Source organism: Podarcis raffonei, chromosome 7 (assembly GCF_027172205.1).
Source record: "Podarcis raffonei isolate rPodRaf1 chromosome 7, rPodRaf1.pri, whole genome shotgun sequence".
Taxonomy (NCBI): domain Eukaryota; kingdom Metazoa; phylum Chordata; class Lepidosauria; order Squamata; family Lacertidae; genus Podarcis; species Podarcis raffonei.
In genome coordinates this window covers 54,656,506-54,684,239 of record NC_070608.1, presented here as the reverse complement: position 1 = coordinate 54,684,239, position 27,734 = coordinate 54,656,506, and the positions used below count along the sequence as shown (strand labels likewise).

The 27,734-nt window shown below is 39.2% G+C and overlaps 1 protein-coding gene and 1 long non-coding RNA gene across 9 annotated transcripts; one reads left to right on the top strand and one right to left on the bottom strand.

Annotated features, from left to right (window-relative positions):
• Nucleotides 1-7,835: 7,835 nt before the first annotated feature.
• C7H18orf63 (chromosome 7 C18orf63 homolog) lies at nucleotides 7,836-26,495 on the bottom strand. 8 transcript variants are annotated; one of them, XM_053396645.1, is made up of 15 exons: nucleotides 26,110-26,495; nucleotides 23,484-23,655; nucleotides 22,540-22,618; nucleotides 21,004-21,060; nucleotides 19,175-19,286; nucleotides 17,830-17,871; nucleotides 16,818-16,894; nucleotides 16,304-16,413; nucleotides 15,596-15,692; nucleotides 15,432-15,500; nucleotides 14,024-14,215; nucleotides 12,305-13,336; nucleotides 10,992-11,111; nucleotides 10,394-10,488; nucleotides 7,836-8,976 (listed from the first exon to the last, which is right to left on the bottom strand). In XM_053396645.1, the coding sequence occupies exons 2-14, from the start codon at nucleotides 23,615-23,617 to the stop codon at nucleotides 10,429-10,431; spliced, it is 2,181 nt and encodes a 726-aa protein (XP_053252620.1). In that variant the 5' UTR covers nucleotides 23,618-23,655; nucleotides 26,110-26,495; the 3' UTR covers nucleotides 7,836-8,976; nucleotides 10,394-10,428. The 8 variants fall into 8 exon arrangements, with proteins under 8 accessions (XP_053252620.1, XP_053252621.1, XP_053252618.1 ...); XM_053396646.1 differs by lacking the exon at nucleotides 26,110-26,495 and adding an exon at nucleotides 25,995-26,069; XM_053396643.1 differs by lacking the exon at nucleotides 26,110-26,495 and adding an exon at nucleotides 24,722-25,249.
• LOC128417665 (uncharacterized) lies at nucleotides 14,114-15,753 on the top strand. Its single transcript, XR_008331521.1, has 2 exons — nucleotides 14,114-14,215; nucleotides 15,432-15,753. It is a non-coding gene; the product is annotated as an uncharacterized LOC128417665 (long non-coding RNA).
• Nucleotides 26,496-27,734: the final 1,239 nt, after the last annotated feature.

Below are 27,734 nucleotides of genomic sequence, written 5' to 3'. Positions count from 1 at the left end.
GAAGTGAGAAGCCTGGGTACGTAGTCCTCTCTTCAACTACCTGCAGTAATGAGGATCAGACCAGGTGTGGTGCAGGTGATGGCAAACCCTCCAACATCAACATTTCTCCAATGAAAATAGGGACATCCTAGTCATTAATAATAATAATAATAATAATAATAATAATAATAATACCCCGTCCATCTGATCGGGTGGCCCCAGCCACTCTGGGTGGCTTCCAACATATATAGTGATATAAGAAGAAAACTGCTCCTTTTCCCTTATGGGGTACCCAAGAGCCCATATAGAGCCCTTTTGTAGGTTCTCTATTGGTAGGAGAAAATAACAGAGACCAACCAGAGAATACTGAGAAGCAAAGCAGCTAGTAAGCCTGATCTTTATTAATTGTTGTAACAGGGTGCTCCCCCACACGCAGGAGAGAGGAGGAGGACCAGAACAAAGGTGTGCCCGCCCTTATATAGACATTTTAAATTGTCCACCCTGGAGTCCAAGACCATCCCCAGAAATATCATACATACATCACAAAAGGGGTGTAGCCCAAGACCACCAACCAGATTCATCATACCTACATCACAGAAAAGGCGGTCTACAACAGAAATCTGAGTGCGTTGTTCATCTCCTGTCTGGCAAGTTACCTGATTGCATTATCTGTGTTTTGGCCACTCTTTTTGTTATTTTAACTACTTAATTCCTGAATCTAGGTCACAGGTCACAGGCTCACACCCTGTTCATATCTTGAATGTGCCCTTAAGACAGGATTTGTGAGGACAGGATTTGTGAGGAAAGAGAAAATGGGGAGGTTTCCCACTGTGACCTTGCAGATAAATATTTGAGGTCAATTTGTTCGGGACCTTTTCTATGGGGTTTCAGACATGTGGTTTATATATACAGTTATGAACATTTATTATTTTTATATATGACCTTAAAATTCTTAAACAATTGAAACATAACAAAACATTAAACATTAAAAACCTCCCAATACAGGGCTGCCTTCAAATGTCTTCTAAAGGTTGTATAGTTACTTATCTCCTTGGTTCAGGGTTGCATAGCTCCATACCCTCCAACATTTCTCCGATGAAAATAGAGACGTCCTAAGAAAAAGCAGGACATTCCAGGATCAAATCAGAAACCAGGATTGCTTCTGTAGATCCGAGACTGTCCACGGAAAATTGGGTGTGTGTGTGTCTGTGGTGGGTCTAGAGCAGTGGTTCCCAATTAGCCAAATATTGCTAGACCCCCTACTTTTGACATTTTGATATATCTGTGGTTATTTATGCTACGTGAATGGTTTCACGAACCTCCTGGGGCCAGGGACCACCAGTTGGGAACCACTGGAGTAGAGGAAATCGGTATAAAGAGCCAGGGCCACAGATTCAGAAGCAGATTTAAAATAATTTGCTGTAATTTGCTTTAGACTGTTTTTAATGCTGTATTTTATATTGCTGTAACCCACTCTTGGACCTTCTGGTGAAAGGTGGGTAATAAAAATAATAAAAGGATGACCAGTGGGTGAAAACTGATAAGTGGCACAGAAGGTTCTGTAGCTTCTCTTGTTTCAACACAGGTACTGTATTAGAAAGACAAGCACCACCTCCAGGTTGATAGATGGCAATCCTAGGTGTGTATAAAAGACCCAGATTTTAAAGAGCCAGGGGCTGGAAAGAAGCAATTTGTATGTTAATAAAAGAATTGCACTTCTTTCTGAGAGTGCAATTGCTCATTGTCATGGCTATCTTGCATGATAAAATTAGCTCTTTAGGTTCTGTGAAAACACAGAATGACCTTCATTTCACTCCCTTTCTTGGAATGCTGGTTGCATTAAATACTCTTGACAGAAGTTTCCTAAAGGATGCAGAGTAAGATAAAACAGGTGATGGTTTGTGAAACCAAAAGGACATAAGAACTGGCCATATTTGTGTTTACATAAGCTGTTGTAGCCTGCCTGTTCCATATCCCAGTTTAGAAACCTGTTAGGTTAAAAGTTCCTGGATTTAATTCCACTAAGAAAGCAGCTTCAGCCATTGATAATCTAAACAACAATGACTCTTAATAAGAATCTCTACATTGTTGAGATGTCAAGCCAGTTCAAATTACCTAAGAACATCTCTGGCAGCATATCCTCTCAAACTCAGCAAAGGCCCCAAAACAGATGAACAGGAATGGATTCCTAAGACTCAACATGGCTGTGGAAAATTTTAGTATAGCCCTATTGGCCTTTGTTAATGACTTTAAGAGGAGACATGGGAGGAATTCATGCATTCCCAAAACTATCAGGTGTTATGAGAATTACCTAAATTAAGTCTAGATGAATCCTGTAAAAATATTCTCTCTCTCTTCCTTTTTCTCTCTCTTTCACCTTTTAGCATTTAGCCCTCCCAAGGCAGTTAAAAAAAATTAAAACAGAACTAAATAATGAAATACATTCATACACCAGCACAACACAGCTTTAACCCAAGGAAGAGCGAAACAAGAATCTATTTAGGCATAAGGCCAATGCAGATTGGGCCATGCATACTCTCTAGAGAAAGAATTCCATACGTGTGAGGCTACCACCAAAAAGGCGCTGTCTATGGTACTTGTTTAATAATGATGAATCTTATCAGAAAGGCAGAAAGGAACACTTAAGACTAGGATGGGTTTGTATCAGTGCAGGAAGGCCTTCAAGCAACTGATAGCCTTAGAACTTCAAATGTTATAATCTGCACTTGAAAGTGATCTCATAAATGAATAGGCAAGCAGTGCAACTAGCAACAATGCCTCCTACAAGCATTCTAGCAGGTGCATTCTGTACCAATTGATGTTGCTGCACTCATATGTAGACATAACAACAATGTGTATAGTTGATGCAAGATCTGCTTTCTTCAGATAGGGCCACAACCCAAGGGGGAAACAGACAGTCATACACCTCCATAGATAACGCTCAATCCAGAAGAAGACTCCCAGACTCTATGCTTAGCTTTTTAGGCAAACCTCTACCCCGTTCAAAACTGCTTGCAAACTTCATACATTGTGCAATGCACCACAACACTTACTTTCACTGAGCCACCAAGATGGGGGAGCCTTTTTTAATTAAGAAAATAAACAATATTAATAATTCACACATAGTTATTATATAAATATTTCATCCTTTCTGTATGCAATAACAAATAATGACTAATGTGCTTTCCCCTTCCCCAACAACTCTGAAGTGGCAGGGGGAAAGAGGATGAGACACCCCCCCCCCAGCACACACATATTATTAAAAAGGAAACTGTGCTGAGAATCCACTTCTCTAATACGTGGCATTAAGCATTCTCAATGGCTCTAAATGAGATGAGCTTTGTTTCATCTTTCCCATGGGCAACATTCAGAGCACTGTAGTATGTTAACAACCGTGCATCTTAAAAAGACACTGGGTGTTCAGAGACTCCCTTATAGAACTGTGATGTTAAAATTTTGTCTTGGATGATCTAGTTGGATGGGCCAAAGGTCAGCTGTGTGTTTTGTTTTGTTTTAATGTTGCTGGTCTTAAAACTTAACAATGTATATTCCTAATGTCAACTTATTTCTGTTAGAATGATTAAACACCAGCAAGGAGAACCTTACACGGTTTGGAAGGGGAGCATTATGGGGTATAATGTTTAAGCATGAGGAAAGAGGCCACTGTCACCTTGAGAGCAGAACAGGTCTGTTTCACAAAAGTGTAAGTATCTTTTTTTTGCATTCCACTAACACTATACCACTATACTTGCTAGACAATATTTAAACTGTGTTTTCCCTGGACACACCCTGGACTGGTGTGGTTCCTGTTGTAAAATGTCATTTTGAGATGAGAAACATGTCACCATTAACTGTTTTGTTTAGATTATATTTAAGTTTAGACAAAGCAGGGCATTAAATTTTAGTCCCACACTTTTCTGCTCCCCTTTTGCTATTCTGTTTTGACCTTCAGTGTCCTTACAACAGCACAGTCACTCTTGTTCCCAGCTTTTGTGTGAATTTTTGCCAGTCTTGTTGAGATTCCTTTTCCCTGACAGCAGCTGCATAGCTTTCCAATATGCCATGACAAGACTCTTTCCCACCAACAGCTAGAATATTCATGAGAATTCCACAGAAGACATTGAATGTTGGGCTTCACAAGTAATAGGAGATAATCAAACCACTTTGCAAATTAATATGTAGGATGTGTCTGCAGAATTTATATAAATATATGCAAATGTCTTTGTTAAACTGCATTTCAGTGCAAACAAATTTGCCTTTCTGTTACTCAGAATGAAATAGGATTTACTTTAGAATTTCCTTGAGCAGTGTGAGACTGAAGTTACTGAACATTGTAATGGTATCTACACTAGATACTCAGACCTGTTCAGTTGCTAAAGCTTCTTTCAAGACATGAGGAACTTAGGAGTTGTTACACCTGAAGTTATCAACATTTTCTCAAAGTTACAATTTTGGTCCCTTGATTAAAGATAAGCCCACTTATGTTACCACAGCGAACATTTCTATGCCTTAAAAATACATGGTAGCATCTTCAGATGATAACCCTGTCTGCTGATTCAATGAGTTAAATGTCTATATGTGTTATTCCACACTTCAACAGAGCAAGGAAGATTGGACAAGTACACCATTTCATGACCCTGCAAGTCCAGAGCATCTGTAATTTTAAGAGCTTAGATATAAGAAGGAATCTGGATATGCTTTGCTTGTTCAAGTGCTGCATCAGGCAGTTGGCTGTCCAAGGACTTAGGAGAAATAAAAAACTTAGATGGGGCTAGGGCAGAGAGTATTCTTATAGATCAGTCACTGGAAGAGCCCTGTGTAACACACACATGAGAGAGAGAGAGAGAGAGAGAGAGAGAGAGAGAGAGAGAGGGAGAGGGGGAGAGAGAGAGAAAGAAACACCCTATAATTATACCTGTAAGGTTTTCCAGGACATGATAAGCTCTGTAATCATGGCATATTAAAAAGATCAGCACAATCAGCTCTCTAATAGAGGTACCCAAACATAGGAGAATGTAACAGCAAAATCATTTCCCAAGCTTTCCTAGTTACAGAAGGGAGATGATAGTCTTTGTTGCCATGTTGAGGATCTTGACATAGATGTGGATTAGGGAATGAAAATGTTGCCTTGTTAAAAAGACTTATGGGAAATAACACCCATTCCCAGGTTTAATGTCATTGCTAATGACAAGAGGGAAAGATTGGGGTGTAATTATAAATTGGTTAATCATCTTGAGTGCAGTTAGTGAATACCCCAAATCAACAATGCTTTTGGAATGTTTCTTTTTTTAGATAGAGTTTTGAAATAATGCTACTGTTAGGTCTGCAGCTCTAGGATTAATGGAGACAAATGTGTTTCATTTGGCATAGCTTGGAGAGATGCCCACATGTAATGAGCCACACATTTCCCATTATTGCAATGCATTGACTTGCATTTTTTTAAAACAAACCTGTAGACTCTGAAGTTTATTGCTCCTCTTTCTTATTTTAAAACCCCTTGGAGGCTGACTATCTCATTAGTCCTATAAACCCAAAATTCAATCAGATGAAGTTTAATCGATAGGGCAAAACAAGGTGTGTATCTGGCAGAAAGGACAACTTGTGTCCTCAAGCAGCTCTGAGGCTTAATAAAAAGAAAAAAGTCAAATGTTGCCATTAGCCTACATTAGGCTTCCCCTACCCAATAACCTGCATATTTGGATATGAATTGTAGCTCCCAGGAAATACCTTTTTACAAAGACTAGTGCAGAATTGCTAAATGAGAAAGGTCAGTTTGTTCAAGTGGCATGACTTTAAAATTCTGGTTGATTATCTATAGTGGAGCAGATTAACAACTGCATTGGAGTTACAAAGTTTTACTCTAATTCCCTGATATAAATCTGTTTTTTGTAGGTCAGCCTTCCCCAATTTGATGCTCTCCAGGTATTTTGGACTACAACTCCCAACAGTCCCAGGCATGGCTAATGGTTAGGGTTGAAGGAGTTGTAACTAAAACATCTGAAGGACACCAGGTTGGGGAAGTCTGAAATAGGTTATTTGACAAACCTGACACTTAGGAAGACGAACTCCTGATGATGATACAACTGAAGCCAGGAGAAAGCTTGCCACTGACAATATTATTACAGAGCAGGCCTCAGCCCTGAAAAGTTTACACTTCAGATAGACCAAGATGTTTGACGTTATGTGTGAAAGGAGACAGGGAGAAGAAATCACAGGAGATGAGATTCTATATCATATCTCTATCATTCTGCGTGAATGCTATTGGCTGTCAGTTGAGTATTTGTAACATAAAATGGTTGCTTCAGTTGCATAGACTCCACAGGTTTTATCCAATTAAGTTCTACACAGAGTAGACCCATTGAAATAAATGGACCTTATTAATAGACATGATGAACTTCCAATGGGTCTGCTTTGAAGAAGAAGAGAAGAGTCTGGATTTGATATCCCGCTTTATCACTCCCTTTAAGGAGTCTCAAAGTGGCTAACATTCTCCTTTCCCTTCCTCCCCCACAACAAACACTCTGTGAGGTGAGTGGGGCTGAGGGACTTCAGAGAAGTGTGACTGGCCCAAGGTCACCCAGCAGCTGCATGTGGAGGAGCGGAGACGCGAACCCGGTTCCTCAGATTACGAGACTACCGCTCTTAACCACTACACCACACTGGCTCTCCAGTGTGACTAGTGTTGGATTCAATCTAGTAAGTTTATTCCAGCTGCCCACTGAGGACAGCCTTGCTAATAGAAGTACAGAATGTACCCAGCAAAACATTTGTACTTCTGTAGGAAAACCCTGCTCACACAATGCACTTCAGTACATCTACATGTGGGTAATATGCAATTTAAAGTTGTTTTTTCCTCACTTTGTTGCCCACATATTGGGGAAAATCTGAATTAAATGAGGGCAAAGTGTGGGCTGACACTTGAATGAGGACATGGTGTGCACAATGTGAAAAACATGCACGCAGGTGATGCCTCATAGCCACTTTAAACTGTCATTCGTACAAAGCCTCAATACCAGTAGTTGGGAAACAATGGTGGGAGGGAACTATTGTCTTCATGTTTAGTTTCTAGCCCTATAGACATCTGGTTCACCACTCTGGGAAAGAAGACAATATAGGCCGGTGGCTTGATCCAGCACAGTTCTCTTATACTGATCATTTATGAAACTGTGGACCCATAGGTATTGTGTGTTTACTTGGAAGCCCCACTGCATTCAATGTGAGTAAGGGTTAAACTATATTAAAGGCATGTTTGAATCCCATGCTTGAGAGTCCCCACAGTATTTTCTTTACAAAAAAGAAAAGCAGTTGCATTGCCCCCTCATCTGACTGCAACCACAATATAGTAGAGGGTGGAAGTTCATATTTTCCCCTTGCTATTTGCCTGCTGAAACTCATATCCAAGGCTACTGTTTGTGCTTGCAGCCACTTGGGAGGCAAATAGCAGCATGTGAGACAGTTCAGTAGAAAAATGGATTGGGGGTAAGGGTCAATACCCATGCAAACTAGACCAGATTGAGGTGCCCACAGCTACTTTTTAAAAATACAGACATAGATGTGGAGATCCTAAATCCAAGATTCTAACACAAATTAACATGTAGCTTGATGCTTTGTAGCAGGCAAGGATGGCACTACTAATCATGTCTGCATCCTGTCTCATATTAATATTCTTGTATGATTCAACTGAGTTCTTTACATTAATGTTTTTAAATAATGGGTCAGATTTTGTTAAAACACTCAGTGTGCTTTTTGGTTATATTACAGCCAAATCAGAAGTTGTGCCAACTTCTGATTTATTAAGGCATTGTGCCACCTTCCTTTTGCCCACTAAATTGAAAGTTCACAAGACAGGGTTCCAATCCTTTTAAAACAGAAGACAATTGTTTAATTAGTGGAATATTCAGTACTTAATTACAGTAGACAATTAAAGCCAATTAAATTTTGGCAGCCTCTTCACATAAGCGTAAATGGGTCTTTCTGTGATAGATTATGACATGGGAACCCAAGATACAAAATGAAAATACTTCATACATCAGCACTTTGTAATTTGGCAATGAAGTATGACCCCAGAGTTACTAGTCATTGTGAATTGTTTGCCTTAAAACAATGTTTTACTCTTTTCACATATTCTATTTTTTAAAAAAGTATAGCATATGCATGTCTTTAGCTATACTTGGAATGAACTTTGGCTGGAATGAAAATTAAGTTGTTCAATAAGTTAAATGCTTCAAATCAGGCTAAGAACTCTGACTGAATTAACAAGTGAAGGATTAATAATTCAAGCTTCTCACCACTTGGTGATGAGAAGGACTCCAGGAGACATTTCAGTACGTCTATAAACATTTGATTCCATTTGCAGCAGGTGGCAGTACAGAACCCCTACTCTATTTCAGTCAGTATCACCCATCTGTAACTACTCACAGAAATATATACAGTACTGGGTTTCCACTCATACAGGAGAGCTTTTCAAACCCCCTGAAATGTCATCACGTCTTAAGGTTGGGGGTCCAAAGCAGTATTCTGAGAGGTGTGAGACACTGCCACCTCCCCATATGCATTCAGATACATAGTGGAGTTTGAATCCTGACCATTCCTAACAACGATGAAAGCTGTCTTTTAAATTTATTTATTTAATGAGAATGAGCCTTAATATGCAATGTTATGCTGGCTCTGTGTAATTAAAAGCAACGTATACATGAGAAAATGCATTTATACAATATACTGTAAAATCTTTCAAAATGTGCACTGCAACATTTATTACCACATATTATCAATCAAAATTAGACACATATGAGACTTACATGTGATACAAAAGGAAAGGATATCACAATGCAGACAATTTTTTTTTAAAAAACACCACTTTTTCAGATGAAACAAACCTTATTAATGGAACAGTTTTAAAACAGGTAAAAATCAACTAGGTTGACTATTCCACATCTTCTGAACAAAGTCTTTTGCAATTTGATTTTTTTATACAATCACATGGCCTTGCTTTCACAGCTGTGGAAAAATAAAATACATAACATAACTATGTTGTCATGCTGTTTGCAATTTAGAACTATCATAAAGATATGGTGGCAAAGAGAAAAAAATCTTCAAAAGTTGATTAATAACAAAATAACAACTAGTTAGGCAGTGCCAAGAATGTTTTGTGTGTTTCGTACTCCCCCTAAGCCAACACTATTTCTAAACATATTCTCACATAGCCATACAATGCTTCATATTGCACAACACACACACAAAAACTGCAGCTTACAAAAATCAAAGAGAGTTTAGGAGTTAAAGCACAGATAACCCAATTCCAATATAGCTCATGAGCCTCTGAGGGTGAGAGGGCTCATCTGCACCATACTCTAGCCCTCTGGTTTGGTTGCTGTTCCCACATATTGTGGGATAACCAGCCTCACATTAATCTAATTAAAGCATGAAGGGATTAATGCCATAGAGTAAGCTCTCCTGTCAGGCTTAGCTAGGCCACTCCTCCTTACATTGGGAGAATGGTAATCAAACTTATTGTTCCCCTTCAGTCTACCTGAGAAGCTCAATGTGTGAAGAGGTTTTGAGCTCAGACTACATGGCTCTTACAAACCATTTTTGTGTTCCTATGCCAATAATTTCACCACTGTAACCAATCCAAGTTTTACTGCCTTTGTTTTCTGACTTATGCATAGAAATGCACATGAACCTGACCTTTGGAGAATTTGTAAGTAAACCATTTTTAAACTTACTGAACGTGGGGTCTTTTTCTATGCTAAAGGAAGATGGGAACTTTGGAAGGAACTTAGAAGGCCATATTTTAAAGGTCTAATAGCTTATATTTCTATGCTTTACTTTGCTGCATATTTTGTGATTTTAAACTTCTGCTGGGGTTCTCTCACCAAAGAATAGTTGCCCCAACCTTGGATCCTGACACCCCAAAATTCTCCTTTTGTATATCTATAATTTCCTTGTAACCAACACATATTGTTCTACAACGACCACACATCTGTTTACTTTTGTTTTGCATTTTGTGTTATATTGCCATTTTGAATATGCTGCCATGGCTTTGCATAAGCAACGCAGATCCCTCCCTGCCCCCCCAACCTCTGACCATGAACTTTCCAGTGGAAAGAAGGTATATTCATGTTCTGCGCAGGGAGCTTTTTTGTATTTCTGGGCTTTTGTCATTTTAGATTTATTTGCACATCTGTGTAGAGATGGGTCTTTGCACTATAACAAAAGACAAGTACTAGGAATGCTTGAAAACAAGGAAATACAATTCTTGGCTTGTGGTAAGTAGTGCAAAATAGCTGAGAAGCACCATATAAGTAAAAATCTAGTAGCAAATAAAAAAACCTTATGTGATATTTATTTCATCAATAGCTATGATCATAGGAAGGGGTATAATAAAAGAAAGTACAATTTAGTGCTTACATACCAGTTTTTTCTTTCTTTCATCTCTAAATACTTATTCTAGTTTGATAGCTTACTGGTTCTTAGTTTCTTTGGCTTTGAGTAACTCACTTGTTTTTCCTGCCAACATGTTAAAGCATTAAAGCAAATTACATTTACAATTAAGAAAATCGAAATACTTTGAACTGAGTTGCATTCAGCCAAGAGCTACCCTAACAAATGTCATTCCTACCTATTACATATTTTTATGCTGAAATATTGAAGTAATGAGCATACAACATGTGACTAGCAAAACATCTAAGATATCATTCTAAAAGTTTTGATTAAGTTAAAATCAAAACCAGCCACATTGTTTTAGGCCATGGAATTGAAAGGTTTTACTATAAACAAGTAAATATTTCAGTCAAAATTACTACGTAATGGAGAATCAGAATATGGGACTGGGAAGTATGGATGATATTCTAGAATTAATTAATTTCCTAAAAAACTCTTATAAACATTTCTGAATAAGACCTTGTTCTTAATGTGGTGCTTTCCATTATCTGTTTTATGTATGAGTCAATACAGCAAATTTCCCTCTCCTTGTTCTTGCACTAACATGCCTATAAATACTATTACTAAACCTTTAACTGCTGTCTTTTCCCACTTCTGTTTGATGCAGATGCCAAGTGTGTTTCCATCTTTGACAAAATCTGAACTGAGTTTGTATCTTTGCAATGGGATGACTTGTTTGTCTTAGGTACCTTAAAAAAACAACAACATTATTCCGCCATTAATTTACAATCATACATGGTTACAAATGTCCTTGGAAATGGAACTTTAAAAAATACGTATAGTGTGATGTGTCTTATCATTACAGTACATTCTGTGGAAAACTTTTAAACTTTTTTACTGTTAATTTTAATTCTTTTTACTTGTTTTTAACTGCTCTTATTGATCATATTTCTTGTAAACAGCTCCAAGTTTTACTACAAAGTAAGTGGCACCATATATAAATTTTGTTAAAATAAATAAAAGGAATGAGAAGAAAACTGGAAAGAAAGCAGATACCTTTGGCAAGGTAGTTTACATGTTCAGTGCTAGCCCTGAGTATAAGAAAGCTTTGAATTTTACAGAACTCCACTGAAAGTCTGATCATGCCATTTAATATACATTTTAAATGTACATTTTGTAACACGTTTAATTCTCTTTTAAGAATGTCATGCTAATGTCAAAGACAATATGAGTTGACCTCGCTTTGCCATCTAAGGAAACAAGTGGTCAAAATGTAATCTATGCCGTGTAACCCAATAATACTCTTACTGAAGTTAATGAAAAAATGTTATTCATTTGTCTGGTAGAAAAAGACCAGCATCCAAATAAATGAAAAGGGTATTCTCACTTACCCTTCAAAAAGCACATAGTGAAAAACTCCCAGGCACTTTCTCATCTAGGCACTGATCAGGTTGAGGCCTTAGTTTTAACCAGGCAGTATCAGTATGGTGTTCAAATTCTTTTCTAAGGCAGAAGTAGCTAAACTGTGTTGCCCTCCAGATGTTATTGACTCCAACTCCCATCATCCCAGCAAGCATAGGTAACAGTCAAGGATGATGTGGGTTGTGGTCTAGAAACATCTGAAGGACAAGTTCCACATCCTTTTCTAAGGACACATCTGCACAGATTTGTTTTATTTTCTGATGGGCTCAGCAGCGCTAATTAAGCCCATATGATTCCCACAGGCCATACAGCAGGTACACACAGCCTGAGCTAAGCACCTGATATTCAGATAGGGAAGGAAGGTATTTGTAATAAACTGCTGGCTAAGCATGGGTGGTACAATCAATACCTAATACATATACCTGAAATTTGACACAAAATGACCCCCCCCCTCTTTCTATGCTGTCTTTGTTTGAATCAGCAGTATGAGGAAACTCCTATGCTGAAATGGATTAAATACCTTTATTACTTGGTATACCTGTAGGCCGTTGCCCTGCAGATGATGACTAGTAGTCTTAATGGTATCTTGCTGGGATATTCCTAGTGATTCTTTGTGATCTCCTTGTTTGGCCCTTCTGTGTACTGAGCTGCATAAACTGTAAGCATTCATTTTCTCTTCTTCAGCTGAGCTTTGTATTTGATTGTGAAATATTCTGGGATTTCCCTCATCCACATCTGAGTGAGATACGCAGGGATGGGATTTCTTTGACTCAGTGGTCAAGGTATTCTGGCTTGTTGTGAAATTTGAAGGTGTATTCAGATGCTGGTGGACAACTGATACATGATGCACTGCAAGGTTACTAGGTGATTTCAAAGAGGAATTTAGTCTTATGGATTTGAATTTACTTGAATCCCTGTCTAAAACTGCTCCATTAGCTAAAGCATAATTTGCCAAGTGTCCATAATTCTCATTTTTCTCCTTTAATGCAAGTTTAGTAGACTTAACATTGGCTTTTCCAGTCTGTATCTGAAGAGCACTTCCGTTTGTAGTATTTTTTAATGATGCATCACGTAACAATTTGTTAACTTGATCTGTACTAGGCTTGAATACAGCCAATTTAGCAGCTGTGTTCATTACTTTAGAAGCATTCTGCCTTTTCTTTTCATGGGTGGCCTTTGTGGTCTGCTTATCCATCTGCAACAGCTTTCCTTTAAAGATGGGTATGATTCTGGTAGAATAATTTCTTAAAGTATTATTTGACATTTTAAATGATACATTTGAGTTTAGCATTCCTGCAGATTCTTCTGAAGTTTTTTCTTGTTTCCTACTGTACAGTTTTCTCCCTGGCACCCCAGTGTTCTTGTCTTCTGCTAGTAAACTGAGATTAGTAAAAATATCTGTTTTCGGTTGGTTGACTTTAAGCTCCATCTTGTGGCTATTTTCTATAGCACATGCTGAAGGACTGAGCATGCCTTTTTTTGGAATTACTTGAGTCAAAGATACCTTGCAGTTCCTTTTTCCAGTGAGATTGGCTGGTTTGGAGCTAACTTTCTAAAAACCGAGAAACCACAGAGTAATTTGAAATACATTATGTACCATTAACAGGTTTTGTATTTAGCAATTTTTGAGGGAAATGTGAATTACTTGGGCGGGAAGTGTGGGCTGCTACTTGAATGAGGACAATATCATGTGGATGAAGTAAAAAAACAAGCAAGCATGCAAGGCATCAAATCAAATAAACTACATAGTTTAAGACTGCTGGGTGTCTTGTCATGTTGGGGGAGGGTGCCATATAAATAGCACAATGAATAGTTTCTGAAGTTATTACTAGTTTCTGAAGTTATTACTAGTTTCCCCACAAATCAGTGGAAAACTGCTCATAATAATCAGAGATCCTAACTAGGAAAACCTGGAATCATTTTAGGCACATAACTATTTGCAGTTATCATGCCAGCAACAAGAGCAACCATCACATCTCTGGTTGTCACAGTAAAAATTATGTGGGCTGCTTTGGTTTCCACGTGACAGCTGTGCCTGCTTTAGTTGTTCGCCCTCTTACTTCAGCCACTTCATATATTATCCCAATGTTATAAGAGCAGAAAGAGATGGCTTCTATGTGCCACAATGGCAAAAACCAATGGAAGACAGTAGCTGTCTTCCAAAGTTTCTAAAACTCTTCCCAAGATCCATTAACAATACGTCAAGGAATTTCAACAGGAATATTTAAATAGCCTTTACCTGTACAGATGATTGGGTAAGATCTTTGGTGGCATATAATGCTTTACTTATCATTTTAAGAGGAAGCCCACAAATGTGTGGAATGACAGTCTTCAGATCAGCAACAAAAGCACTTAGAACACCTTCTAAATCTACTCTAGGAAAGTACTGCACTGGCTGACTTCGTATGCAACTGAAAGGATATCTGAGTTGGTGTTAAGGACTGAAAGAAATTGTTTGAGAAATATACATAGAGAAGTTGTTGCTTCGTTCCTTGTGCAATGTGTATGATAAAGACAGGGGGTACAATCTCCTGCACAAGGTCTACTGAAATGAATGGAAGCTGCACACAAGTGCCCCTTTCCAGCTCCTGTTTATTGCAACAAGGCTTTCACTGGGAAATTTTCCTTGATTAAGGCCATACTATATCTACACCTTAGCAAGAATTGTGAAGAATGGAATCACTTGGCAGTTAGCACCAATGACGCTCAAAAGTGTGTGCAGACTGCAAAAAGGCAAACACATAACTGTTGACAATGACCATTTAAACTTTCATAGCAATTGATGCAATTGATGCATCTGTGGTAGCAACTGATGCATCTGTGCTGATTCAACTTAAAACTGAAATGGGAGCACAAATAAAGTGAAGACAATTTGAATCAAGATTTAACAAAACAAAATAAGTTATGTTCATATGTCTTTCAGTTATCTAAAGAATAGTGGTTCTATGTCATGCAGTGCTCTGCAGCTACTGTGATTCTACATAGAACATTACAGTGCAGCACAAAGAATTCTGTTTCTGAAAAACCCACCCTTTACTTACTTTAAAAAATAAATTTTGGGCCATTATGCTTTTTTCAAGTATGTTTTTACAGCTGTATAGCTTCTGCCTACTGAAATATCAGAAGCCAGGTAAAACGTTCTAACAGTCAGGATAATACTTCAGTGTCCTTCATACCTCCTTCCCCCTTCCAATGAATATAAAAACCAGGATAAATGATGCAAAACAAGAAAAAAATATCTAAATTTGTACAGAATTTAGGTTGCAGGATTTAGCTTTTTGGTGTAGAATTTTGATTGTGTGTTTATGTGACGGTTTAAAAAATGATTTATAACTGTAAGAAGAAAGATGAAATTATGTGTATTCAGAGTGGTGATAAGTATTATTTGCACTTAACAAATGCTGAATGGGAAATAGCCTTTTAAAGAGAGTTTTATGTTCTCACTAAAATCAGAGACTTAAAAAGGGCTTATGTTATATTATGACACTTTCATTTACTATGGAACTACTTGATAATTTTAACTACTGAGCATGATTATTTTATGAAACTTTGTGTATAGCAGGTTTGGCCCATAATCTTAGGTAGGTGCCAAAAAGGAGAAACAAATTAATACATAAATTTAAAGTTTATAAAAGATATGTGAAGAGTTGTTCCCCTATCAGTTTGAAGTAAACGTTGCAATAAATCCCAGGATCCTCCGGAAGAATATAGCCATACTGAAGATAAAATATATACATAAATACAAGGAGGTTAAGAACTTGCTATATAAAATAGTCAACATTGAACAAATTATGTATTTGCATTCACTTACCAGATTTTCCCAGTGCAGCTGCAAATCACTATATGACTGGAATGGAGTATCGGGTGGAATTATGTGGCTAATGCTTATGATCTGACCCATTTTCATGCTGTGCAGAAGTAAGGAAAGAAAACTAAAAAATAATAATTCCATGCCATATAATGAAATAGGACATAGTTATTTTCATGATAGATATGAATTGTGCTGGATGATCCTACAGTCTACCCACACCAGTGAGTGATTTACAGCATTGTAACTTAACTTGGCTAGTGAAACAATTTGTCTATTTTACAGGAAGTAGATCAGAAACTGAACTGTCACTCTTTGTTTATAATTTAACAGTAAAATTTTATCTACTACAAAGCTGTGACATTTTCGACAGTCTCTCATACAGAAAAAGCTGGTAACGCAAATTTATCTGCAGATATCACCTACAGTTTGATACAGCGAAAATAGATAGAATGAATTTTCCTATGGAAATGTGTAAAGATTAAAAACAGTATGCAATAAAAATATAGACTTTGAAAAATTCCTTTTTTAAAAAAATAATGAATATGCCAATTGAATTTGTATGAACACTTATGAAAAGTCGACATTGGTCATGAAATGTTTTTTTCTCCTTGAGTAATCAATTTCCAAACTAGTCATAATTACTAATACATATTGCAGGAGATGTGTGTTCATCGCATTAGCATTTCTTGCTGAAATATAAAAACATACCTTGGCAAAACATAGCACCAGTTACTTAAAATAGAGTATTTTTGAATGATAGCATTATTATCACTGTCAAATTTCTTTAAGATGTTTGCTGAAATATTAAATTCTTCAAGCTGAGAATAGAAAAAAAATCAATAAAGTAATTTTTCAAAGTATCTGCAAACATATACGGCAAGTAAGTATTATGCATTAAAATAATTAAGGTACCATAAAAACCTATACGACATTAATCTACTTATTATGAAATCAAAACTTCATGAGTACATTGGCTTATAACCAACACAGCACTAAGCAACAATCTCACCAGTACAAATATTTCTCCTTGCAGAATGGGACTCCCCATCCTGCACACTCACTAAATTTGTTCTGCAGATTCCCCAACCCTCTGGAGCAGATTTGGAGAAGGTGTAGGGTAAGGAAGGGGAAAATGTCATGAATAATAAATAAACCCCCAATAGGATGCAGACTTGCAGGCCTAGTTAAAATGCAAGTAGAAAACATTGATTTACTCCTGTACCTCAGGTGGTGGCAGACGTACTGTGAAAACTTCGACACTAATGCAGAGCTGAGTCTCTGATACATTGATGTCCATAACTAAAATAAAGTTTGTAATATTCAGATAATTATATCTTATCACCACATGTACATATAGGCAAAAACATTGTGCTTAATTTTAAACAAAGTTTCCAACCAACAATGTACACTATAGGAATCTGACAAATCCAAGAGCTTAAGCACGTAGCAAATAGCCATCCCGCCTTCTCTGTGTAGCCCTAGCACTTTTGTTTGCAGCAGCTACAGTTGTTTGAGCTATAAGGGAATTTGAACCCATGCTTGAGGAAAACCATAGTGCTTATGGTTCCAGACATGAATTGTTGATCTCCTAAAGGTCACAGAATTAGTAGCAGTAAAGGGGCATTCTAGGTTTTTCCTGGTAGTTTACTTGTACCTTGTATTGGGGAGTGACATAATATAGGCATTCCTATCATCACTGCATGTTGACAACTGCCTTTCATGCACACGTTATGTGCAGTCATCTTATTGGCCTCTGATTGCCACTTGACAATGGGAAGTATATGCATAATCTGCCTTCATGATGACTGATATACCAGGCTTTTAAAGATACATGACAGGATTCACCTAATAAAACCCATCAGCAAGGGCTTCAGTGTGCCCAATGGGGCTTTCTCTCCTCCTCAGCCCCCCAAAATTGGCTCGGAGGGGGTGTTGAAAGAACCCCCAGTGTGTGGTGGGAGAGGAGAGGGGTTGTTCCATCTGGCAAGCTGATATGCTTGTGCAGCCTGAACATTTGTAATAGCCTGACATAACATTCCACCGAAAGATATCTTCATCAGGTTCCAGCAAAGCAAACATAGTAGAGGTTCAGCTGGTGATCCTCTGTACCTGCATTTGATGCACAAATGATTCCATTATTTTTCAACCACACTGACATGAGTACACATATCACCAAAATAATTTCAGGTCCTGAGAGGGCAACATATATTTTCTTCAATCAATATTGTACTTACCAACTGCATTTTGCTTTCCCCTTTGTGACAGAAAATCTTTCCCTTAACAAATGGAATTGGTACATATTATAAAACAAATATGCCTGCTGCCTTTATAAAGCCTTTACAAATCAGTATTTTGGAAAGGATCTGGTTTCTCCAGTCTAAGGCTGCCTCAAAATAGATTCCTTATGCAGTATGAAGCTTGGGTTCTCAAACATTTCACCCCCAGGGTCCACTTGAGATGACTAGAAGTTACTGAGACCCACAAGACACAGAATGGTGGTGCAGGGACAAAGCCAGAAAGAAAATGGTGCTAAATGGAAGCAGAGTTTGACATAATCCGTTGGCAATGATGGATATCATTTTCCACTGATATCTAATCCATTTTAGGAAATTCTTTGTCACAGCATTTTCCTTGTGACAAGGAGTTCCATAACTTAGCTTTCCCCAAGCTAACCACAGACACTTGATCTGGAGGTACTAAGACTCAACATCCCAATTTTAGACAGAATTTGCTGATCCAGAGCATCTAATAAATCAGGGGTTGTCAAACGTTTTGGATCAAGGGACACATTTATTTATTTTCAGAGAGGGCTGAGGGCACCAGTCACAAAACCTTTTATCTCACTCTTGAATTACCTTCAGCACCTCCTCTGGTCCATTGGGGGTGGGGGGTGGGAAATATGCTTACCTTTTCTCTGTCTCCTGGCCATCTTTATTCAGCATACAAGGAGTTGGTGCAGGCATTGGTCCCACCAAAAGGCTATGGCATGGCTAGGGAGTAGGGCAGGCAATTGAGGAGGAACTGGCTAGTCTGTGCAATTGAGCCCCACTGAATGAAAAACACAGTATCTCGAATGGAGTCATGACAACTCAAACAAGCTGACAAACTTGTCTAGGCTTTTCTTACATAGGATTTTATATGGAAATGAATATGTTTTATTTCTCTGAGTTGTGCTTTATCTTCTTTGAACCTGTAAATGCACAACTGTCATGTCAAATACCATTTGTTCTGGTAGTGAACAAGCAGTGTGTGGTCTGATGAAATATGAACAAAAATTCTTGTTCTAGTCATGCTATGCAGTTTAGCTCAGTGCTATTCAGTCAGTGTCCCATGGAACCTTTATTCCTTTTTCTCAACTCTCCCAAACAAGTTAGTACTAGGGGAGGTGACTGCCCAGATCAGAAGGAATATGCAAATATGCATGGGTATTATAAGCATTTTCTAAAGTAACACTTAAAATTTCCTTAGGATCACTTGACAAAAGAAGATCTAAAGCTAGCAAATTGGCAATGTATGCAAAATAGAGCAAATATATAACACTAGATAGGACTGTGATTGTCAAAGGTTCAGAATAAATACCTTGTATCAAGAGATGACCAGCTTGGTTCCAATTAGGAGCAAGTTTGGCTATAAGTGTATAAGACAGGCAGGTTTGAAAGACAGCTGGGACAACTCTCTCTGGCATTGCCATCTAGTGTGATAAACCAAAAAACAATAAAAAATACATGCTTTCTCTTTCAAAATATGCTAATCATAAAGCATACTGACACTATATGAAGTTGATTGATCCATGCAGCGAAGTACATTCCACTCTGTCTAGCCGCAGCTCTTTTTTACCAAAGGGCCAAACTAAATGGGGTGACCAACAATTGCAATTGGCAGTTGTGAGACAATTTTCTGTTTGGTAAAACAGATGGTTTGAAGGGCAGGATACAGATCAGGACCACAGTGTGGGGAGAGAAGAGATGTAATCCACTGCCTCTGCCATGGTTTTTATCTTGATTGTCTCCACCAGGGAGGGAGGAGCTGTTATTTGCAGGAGGGAAGCTGCCATTGGCACTCTCTTGGAGCGGATAACAGCTGGGCAGGTGACCCATGGTGGGGACAAAGGGTCAAATCTTATCTCCCACAATGTTGGTTCCAATCTGAGTTGTTATCTACTAAACAAAAAAAACAAAAAAACAATCATTCAGTTCCCAGTGATGTGATTGAAATATCTAGTTTTGCCTTGGAAAGTGCTAACACAGCTTCCCAGTGTGCAGTAAATTACACAAGTTATTTTTCTTGGTTCAACAAAATGTAGCAGTGTTGTATACTATTACAATTGTATAACATCTGTGCTAAAAAATGAAGTGAAAATGTAAGCTCTGTACTGAGGTACAGTCCTTCAACAGCCACAAATTTTCATGTTTTCTAATTTTCCTGGTTGGAGAGGAGGGAGAAACCAGCTGGGGAACCACCACGGGAAGAAGACTCAGAGCCCAGAGAGTGGTGGTGGGACAATGATGAGTGGTCAGAGGGAGAAGACTGAGAAGGGGAGGTATTGGAAGCTGAGGGGGTAACAGGCCTCAGTGAGCTGGGAAAGTGTGTAACAGAGAGAAGTTCCAAATCAGAGGCAGAAGCTGAAGCAGGAGGTGGAAGGAGAGAGGCCAAGAGGCAGAGATGAGTCAGGCTGGTGAAGTGTCATGGATGTCTTCTCCTGCTGCTGCAACAAGCTCCCCTCCCTCTTGTCTCCCTGAACCAAAGGCAGGAAAAGGGTGGAAGAGCGATTGGCGATGCACAAGTCACAGTCTCCGATTGCTTGGAAAACAAACCCTGGAGAAAAGGGGACATAGACAGCTGTAGAAAGGCAGGGACCTTCCGTATCAGCAACTGATTCATGGGAACAAGACCTACTGGAGATAAGTTGCTGTGCTCACTAGGCCTAACACTTCTGTGTCAATTGCGTTTTTGCTAGTAGAGCAAACTTTCACCATGTGATTTACCGCTAGCTCACTCCTGAAATTCGCCCTTTTCCTTTTCACTTTTCCTGCAGAAAATTAGTTCTGTATTGATAGATAGCAGGTCAGGGGGCAGAAACCTACAAAAACAGTTTTCTGTTGATTTATACTAATAGCAAACTCATTATCCAAGTGTGGATTCTTATACAGCCAAAACAACAAGCTTGTGTGAACTGGTGAGGCATTGAACTGGTGATTAAAAAAATAATCAACTTGTGTTACTACAGGTAGTCCTAGGTATACTGCCACCAGCCACTGGACTGGGCTTTATAAAGAAAAGTTTTCAAACTTTTCAGAGAGCTAGGTTTTATGGGAGGTATATACATTTAGCAAATAAACAAAACAAATAAGTATATGCAATTGCTAAACAATGTAACCAGGCTTAGAAAAAACATTTTTATTACTTACTATAGATCTGTTTTTCTCTATATAAGCTTGAAATTTTCCTGACTTATAGAAGAGTATCTAAAACAAGCAAAACAAACAAATATATCACAGATAGATATTGTTTGGATACATTTAATGGAGATAATCTTACATTTTTTGAGAAAAATGCAATTGGTCTCAGTCCCATACGTAGAAATGTTGACATTTTCTCTAAATGAAAAAAATCACTACAATGAAACGATGTTACTTGGTTTGTTCATGACAGTTGTTTGTCTTTAGAATCTTTCTAAACTCATGTATTTAAGGGAAAGAGAAAATGGGAAGGCACTATGTTTAGTCCCCTTGTGACTTCAGGATAAGACCTTTCCAGAGGGTGGCTGATAAAGGCAACTCTGTCAAATGCTATGGTTGTATAACAAGCTTCTATGGGCTGGAAAGTAATAGTCTAATCTTAAGATCAAGGTATCAATCACATGAATTCTGCTAACAATCTTTATCTTTGTAAGCATGTACATTTGCAGCCCTGCTAAGGAGCCTCATCAATGGCTTGTTCTCTGGTATAATATCAGATAGAAAGAATAGGCGGTTAATGTCACAGATTTAGGGGAGTGCTACTGGTTCAGTCAGGGGTGCGGGTGGCGCTGTGGGTAAAAGCCTCAGCGCCTAGGACTTGCCGATCGAAAGGTCGGCGGTTCGAATCCCCACGGCGGGGTGCGCTCCCGTCGCTCGGTCCCAGCGCCTGCCAACCTAGCAGTTCGAAAGCACCCCCGGGTGCAAGTAGATAAATAGGGACCGCTTACAGCGGGAAGGTAAAGGGCGTTCCGTGTGCTGCGCTGGTTCGCCAGATGCAGCTTGTCACGCTGGCCACGTGACCCGGAAGTGTCTGCGGACAGCGCTGGCTCCCAGCCTCTAGAGTGAGATGAGCGCACAACCCTAGAGTCTGTCAAGACTGGCCCATACGGGCAGGGGTACCTTTACCTTTACTGGTTCAGTCACTTTCGGTGCAGAGCTCGGGGTTGTTGCAACTATGATATAGAAAGAAAGGTGAGGGGGGGTGGCTTGCTGAATTTTGGCATCACACAGGATGCTGTTGAAATTTGAGACCCCCAGGTCTGCCACTGAATGTCTCCCAGTTTTTCCTACTCGTTCTTGGCCTCCAACCTAACCAACCATTGTAGCCAGAATGCTTGTTCGTCAGCCATATGATCAAAATTTATATTAAAAATGGGAGGCCTCTCATGCTTTCTGTGGTTGCCTGGGGTCCTATAAGACTTTGGGGTCTTTAGTGAAGAGCCATGTCATTCCAATTGCCAGGGCAACCAGCCTCTATACTTCTCTGCTTGTACAGCTTCACCAGTTCACTGTTGCTTGGCAACTTGGTTTCAGTTCTCCAGATCTTGGATGGGGAGTGGCAGTTTATTCCCTGGGGAAATCTTGTCCTGGCAAACCCTGACTTCATAAGCTCAGACATAAGTGTGCTCAATATCATGTCCAGGGGATCTTGGACCATCTATACTCTTAATTTATATATAAGTTACCAGAAATATTATTACTGACCGTCATAACCACTGAAATTTGATTCAATGTTCCAGGAACAGGTGAAGAAAGCACATCTTGATGCAGATGCAAGAGTTGCCTAGGTAAAGCATTCAAAACTTGTCACTAACCTCCACGATTCCATACTAGTAAAGCTACAACGCAAAGTACATTGCACTCTACAATTTTTTTTCTTTTAGTCAACATTCTTTAAGATGTCTAAGTGTCCTCAGAATAACTGGCCATTAACTATGTATATTCTTTAATTCCATGTATCTTACCATAGATATTACTCATGGAAGTGAAGCACAGTTGATCAATTAGCAGAAAACAAAAATCCTAGCAAATGCAATTTCATATGTATGGATGCAATACCCGGTTCTATATGTAAATTCTGCTGGCCCATTCTTAAGACCTGATATGCCAGCAACCACAGGTCCACATGGTCTGAGACTAGGCTACAATTTTCAGAGGGAGACTAAGCCGGGGTCCTTTACTTTTGAAATCATTTGAAGTGATGCATATTGTGATAGTGCCATAGTAACATAAGTTTTGTGATGTTGTAACGAAATCTTTATTGAGTCTTAAATATTTAATAATGTGTATTCATTATTGACTGGGTGCCTAAAACTGGCTTTAGTCAGAGGCAGCGAGTGCTTTATACACTCAGCTTCTTCTTATCATTTTGGCATTTATTAGTGTACAAAGCATCTGAATTCTGAAGAAAGAATATCAGAACTTGAGCTACAGCAACTCTCTCAGTCACAACAGAGTGCTCCTTGGCTCAGTAAGCTGCAATAGGGTTGTGGGACCCTCTGCAGATAGTCTCAGTGCCTGTGATCTAACCATGATAAGCAACCTATATGTAAAAACATCAATGCATGCTTTCCCCCCAGCATGTGTCCACTATGAACTTCATTAGGATAGCAAAGGTGCAAAAAATACAATAAGCAAATTTGCTTTACCTGCACATCTTCCTTTGTGCTGTTCTAATTTCTGTTGCTGCCAACTGAGAATTCAGTGTAACCTTCACGGCACAGAGTTTTCGCAGCTCAGGCAGACTGATGAAAAACAAAGACTGGCACGTAACGTCATTCATATTGCTTTGCTAGCTACAAGAGCTGAGTAACCTCTGACCTATAACAAAGTTGAGGGTGGGAAATGATTATCAGAAAGGGTACATATAAATAAAGGCAAATTAATATAAGAAAGAGGGGGTAGGTGAGAAGAAGTTAGGTTTTTCAGTAGCAAGTTACTGGGGGAGGATTACTGTACTGCATTATACAGGGAGCTGCCTCTGAATACAGTATGGAAACTTATGCTGGGGCAGAATTCGCAGACCAGGTTGATCATCAGGGCAAAACGGTTTGAGCATATCACACCAATACTGGCTCGACTTCACTGGCTCCCATTTAGTTTCGGGCCCAATTCAAAGTACTGGTTTTGACTATAAAGCCTTAAATGGTTCAGGATAGCAATACCTCAAGGATCACCTCTCCCCATATGAACTGACACAGAACCTGTGATGATCATTTGAGGCCCTTCTTTGTGTGTTGCCTTTTCTGTGGTAGTTCTCTATTTGTGCAATGCTCTCAGCAGGAAGGCTCATCTGACACCTTCATTACATGGCTTTAGGCACCAGGCGAAAACGTATTTCTATAACCATGCCTTTGGCTGATTAAACATTCTATGGTCTTTGAAATGTGTGTGTGTGTGTGTGATTGGTTTTTGTTCTCATTTTGTATTTTTATGTTGTAATCTTCAGATGGAGGGCAGTATACAAATTTAATAAATTATCATGATAAATAATAATGGCATATGGGACTTCTGACTATAGAGTATGGCACATAGTAGAACAGAAAGCAGTTTTGTGAACATCAGTAGTGCCTTCTTTATTCAGTCATATCAAACAGAGCCAGAAGCAGCACACAAGCTGCTTTTCAGCCCAACTTTTCATTCACCAAACATCATTCTGAAAACTGAATACCCAAATATATGACCAAATAACCCTCAAAATTTAAGTAATTGTATATCACTGGTATTATTTGGTTATGTATTCAAGCTGATTGTAGTGATGACCAGTAAGAGATTAGAACTTGTATTTACTGAGGGGAGTTGATTGTACAGAAAAAAGGAGCTTTGTGTAGTTTAAACTGAATTCAAATTGTTTCCTAAAAACAACTGCCTAGGTACATATTTCTACCTAAAAAACTAACGTGGGAGCGCATCAGAAGTCTGAAGGAAAGCTTTCTCTTGAGGCTAGGGTAGGGAAGACTGTTGAAAATCCCTCATCCTTATTTTACTGTTGACAGTTATGCTATTACGACATGACAACACTAGTAGTTCTACTTTTCTTGCAGTTCTTCCCTTACTTTCCCCCCTTCAGGCCTAACGTTAGCAGAAAGATGAAAAACTTGAAAAACGGGAACTAAATCATGCAACCTTTCTCTTACAGAAGTTAATTTTGGGGCAATCTGTTTATTCATATATTACTTGTTCACAATATCCAGTGGTGGTTCTTATATGTGAATGGACAATCACAGATATTCCGTAATCCTATCAATGGGCATGACCCATGGCATGGTGATTCAAAACACAGCCTTCTTGGTGGCAGCACCTTGACTGAGGAAATACAATGGGCACTGAGCCTGTTAAGTTTCAGGTGTCAACTACAAACACTTTTGCTCACTTGGGCTTTAGGGATGATTTTTTTCCTCAGTTTTTAACAATGTTGCTATTGCGCTGTTGTATAGCTGGTGTGCTTATTATCACATGGTTCCCTGCTCCGTCAAGAGGAAGGGTGGCATATGAATAAAATGGCATTAATAATATATTCAGCGATACTCAGTTGTGTCCATTCACACATTCAGCTGCCTGCAACAAAGTGCAGAGAAATCCAGGGATTCAGGTGCGTGTGTGAAGCAGGCCACTGCGGCTTATGGATGCCTACTGCTCTATGTGTGCCACATTCCTGTTGCCAACCACCATTTGCCCAGAAAGTCTAGTTTGGCTCTGATGGTCGAGTTGCGAAGAGTTTTGCAGGGCAGCCTTTGAATCTGTTCCAAAGATCTGAGCGTCCTGAGGTGGATCTCTCCTCTTACAGGGAGGGCTACCTCGAAAGGCAGCGGGGAAGCAATCGTGAGGGGAAGAGCCCAGTGAGAAGCCGAGCGTAAAGGCCACCTAGCAAGAAAAGCGCGGGAAACGTGAGGCGGGGAAGAACGTTACACAGGCAGAGTCCCCTGGAAGCGCCCTCTGTGAGGGGAGCAATCACGATGACAGAAAGTTGGAGAAAATGGAGTCATGAGGGAGGAGGAGAAGGAACACGATATATGGAGGGGGGAGGGGAGTCAGTCGCCTCTTCGACTTTTCTGCTGAGAAGAGAAGGAAACCGGCTCCCCGCCTCATCTTCACAAGCTTCTCAACTTTCCCCTCGCAACTCTCCCTTAGGGTTTAGGAGGGGGAAAATGACTAAGTACTTTTTTGGGGGGGGTATGCGGAACAAGCCCCCGCTTCTCGCAAGGCAGCCTTGGATGTGGCGACGGGCCCCGCGTCCAAAGTTCAGGAGAGGCGCCCGGTTCCGCAAAAGGCAACCTTTAGTCCTGGAAGGAGGCGGCGTCGGAATGAGGAACAAAGCAGCCCAGCAGCAATGCGACTTCTCATCATCTGCAGATAACCTATGCTGTAACATTCCCGGGGCCTGCCTGCCAGGAAGCACAAGTGTTCTCCTTGAATCGAGGACCCTTTCCTTATCTCTCTCTCTCTCCCCCCCTCTCTCTGAAGGTCTTCGCAATTGGTTAAAAAAAAAATTACATTCCTTTTTACTGAGCCTCAGATCACATACGTACACTGTTGGATTTTCAAAGTTTCCTGAGTTCCCTGCTGTACTGTGGTGCAATTTTTAGAGGGTTTATTTTGAACAAAGCCCCATAGCTTATTTCTGCTAGCTCCAGGGGGTGATTTCCTTAATGACCACGGCAGAGAATCGTAACAAGAATTCTTGTTTGGATCCCAGAAAACTGCACTGTGTATGTATAGAATCCTAGAATTTGTAGAGTTGGAAGGGATCGGAAGGGTCAATCTAGTTCAACCTCCTGCAATGCAGGAATCTAATCTAAAGCATCCATGTAGAAGTGTACAAGTTGACATATTACTTCTAAAGTATTATGGATAATATATTTTTCTGTCTCAAGGGGATGGGGACTCAGCATTACAGCCACCCAAATTTTAGGAACAACTGGCATTTTGTAATGTGTGAACACTATAGTAAGCATACAGATCTCTGCGTATTTTAGAAAATCATCTTCCTTTTGGTTTTTCAGCCAAACTTGTTTTTGGTTTTTAAACTAAACACCTGAATGTTTCATACAGCAATCGTATATCCACTCAACCGGGAATAAGCCCCACTGAAAACTAGACCTATATAGCATTATACAGTTACTGAAGCAGTTTTTAATCCAAAGGAACTTTGTTAGAGACCAATGGAGTTCACATCAGATTTCATACCTGCTCAATTGTGAAATATTTATATTTAACAGTTTTGAACTGACATAGTCTTGAATAGGTAAATAAGGCTCTAGAATAGAAAAACTGCCAAGAATCTTGCAGCACATTAAAAACAAATGACTACGATATAAAGTTATAAACCTTTATAAACCGGAGCCTATTTAATTCAATTGCAACTGCTGAAACAGTGCTAGTGAGCAATCTCGTGTACAAGAAGCTGGCGTAAAGCAAACTGGTATAAATTAAGCTGACATAAATTTATACGAGATCCAAACTCTTCAGCAGCAGGGGTGCTACTGTCTAAAGCCAACCTAAGTCTGGCTCAGGGAAAACAAGTCTTTAAAATAGTGTTTGAGTTACATCATTGTTTTCCAAGTAGACTTGATACATATCTATCTATCTATCTATCTATCTATCTAGAACATAGATTCTCAAGCTTAATACCCTAGGGTATTCAACCACTTCAGATGATTGAATATTAATGAGGCCCACTAGTTACAAAATGTGATACAGGGACTGAGCCAGTCAATATGGTGCCAGTTGGAGATAAAATTTGGCATTATATGCTGGCAAATTATTTACACTGCTGTCAACTGATACCTAATACATCTTTGGAAATTGGTAAATTCTTTGCCATAGTCTTTTCTTTGTAGCAAGGAGTTCCATAGCCCAGCTTTTTTCAGACTAAGTGCAAACATTTGCTGTGAGGTATT

Bases quoted from the DNA above. Each gene is read 5' to 3' on its own strand.
- C7H18orf63 (XM_053396645.1), bottom strand. From the start codon at position 23,617: ATGAATGACGTTACGTGCCAGTCTTTGTTTTTCATCAGTCTGCCTGAG. The intron at 22,619-23,483 runs GTAAAGCAAATT...TGCTTTACCTAG, and splicing joins GCACAAAGGAAGATGTGCAG to GCAACTCTTGCATCTGCATC. The intron at 16,414-16,817 runs GTACAGGAGTAA...TTCTATTCTCAG, and splicing joins TACGTCTGCCACCACCTGAG to CTTGAAGAATTTAATATTTC.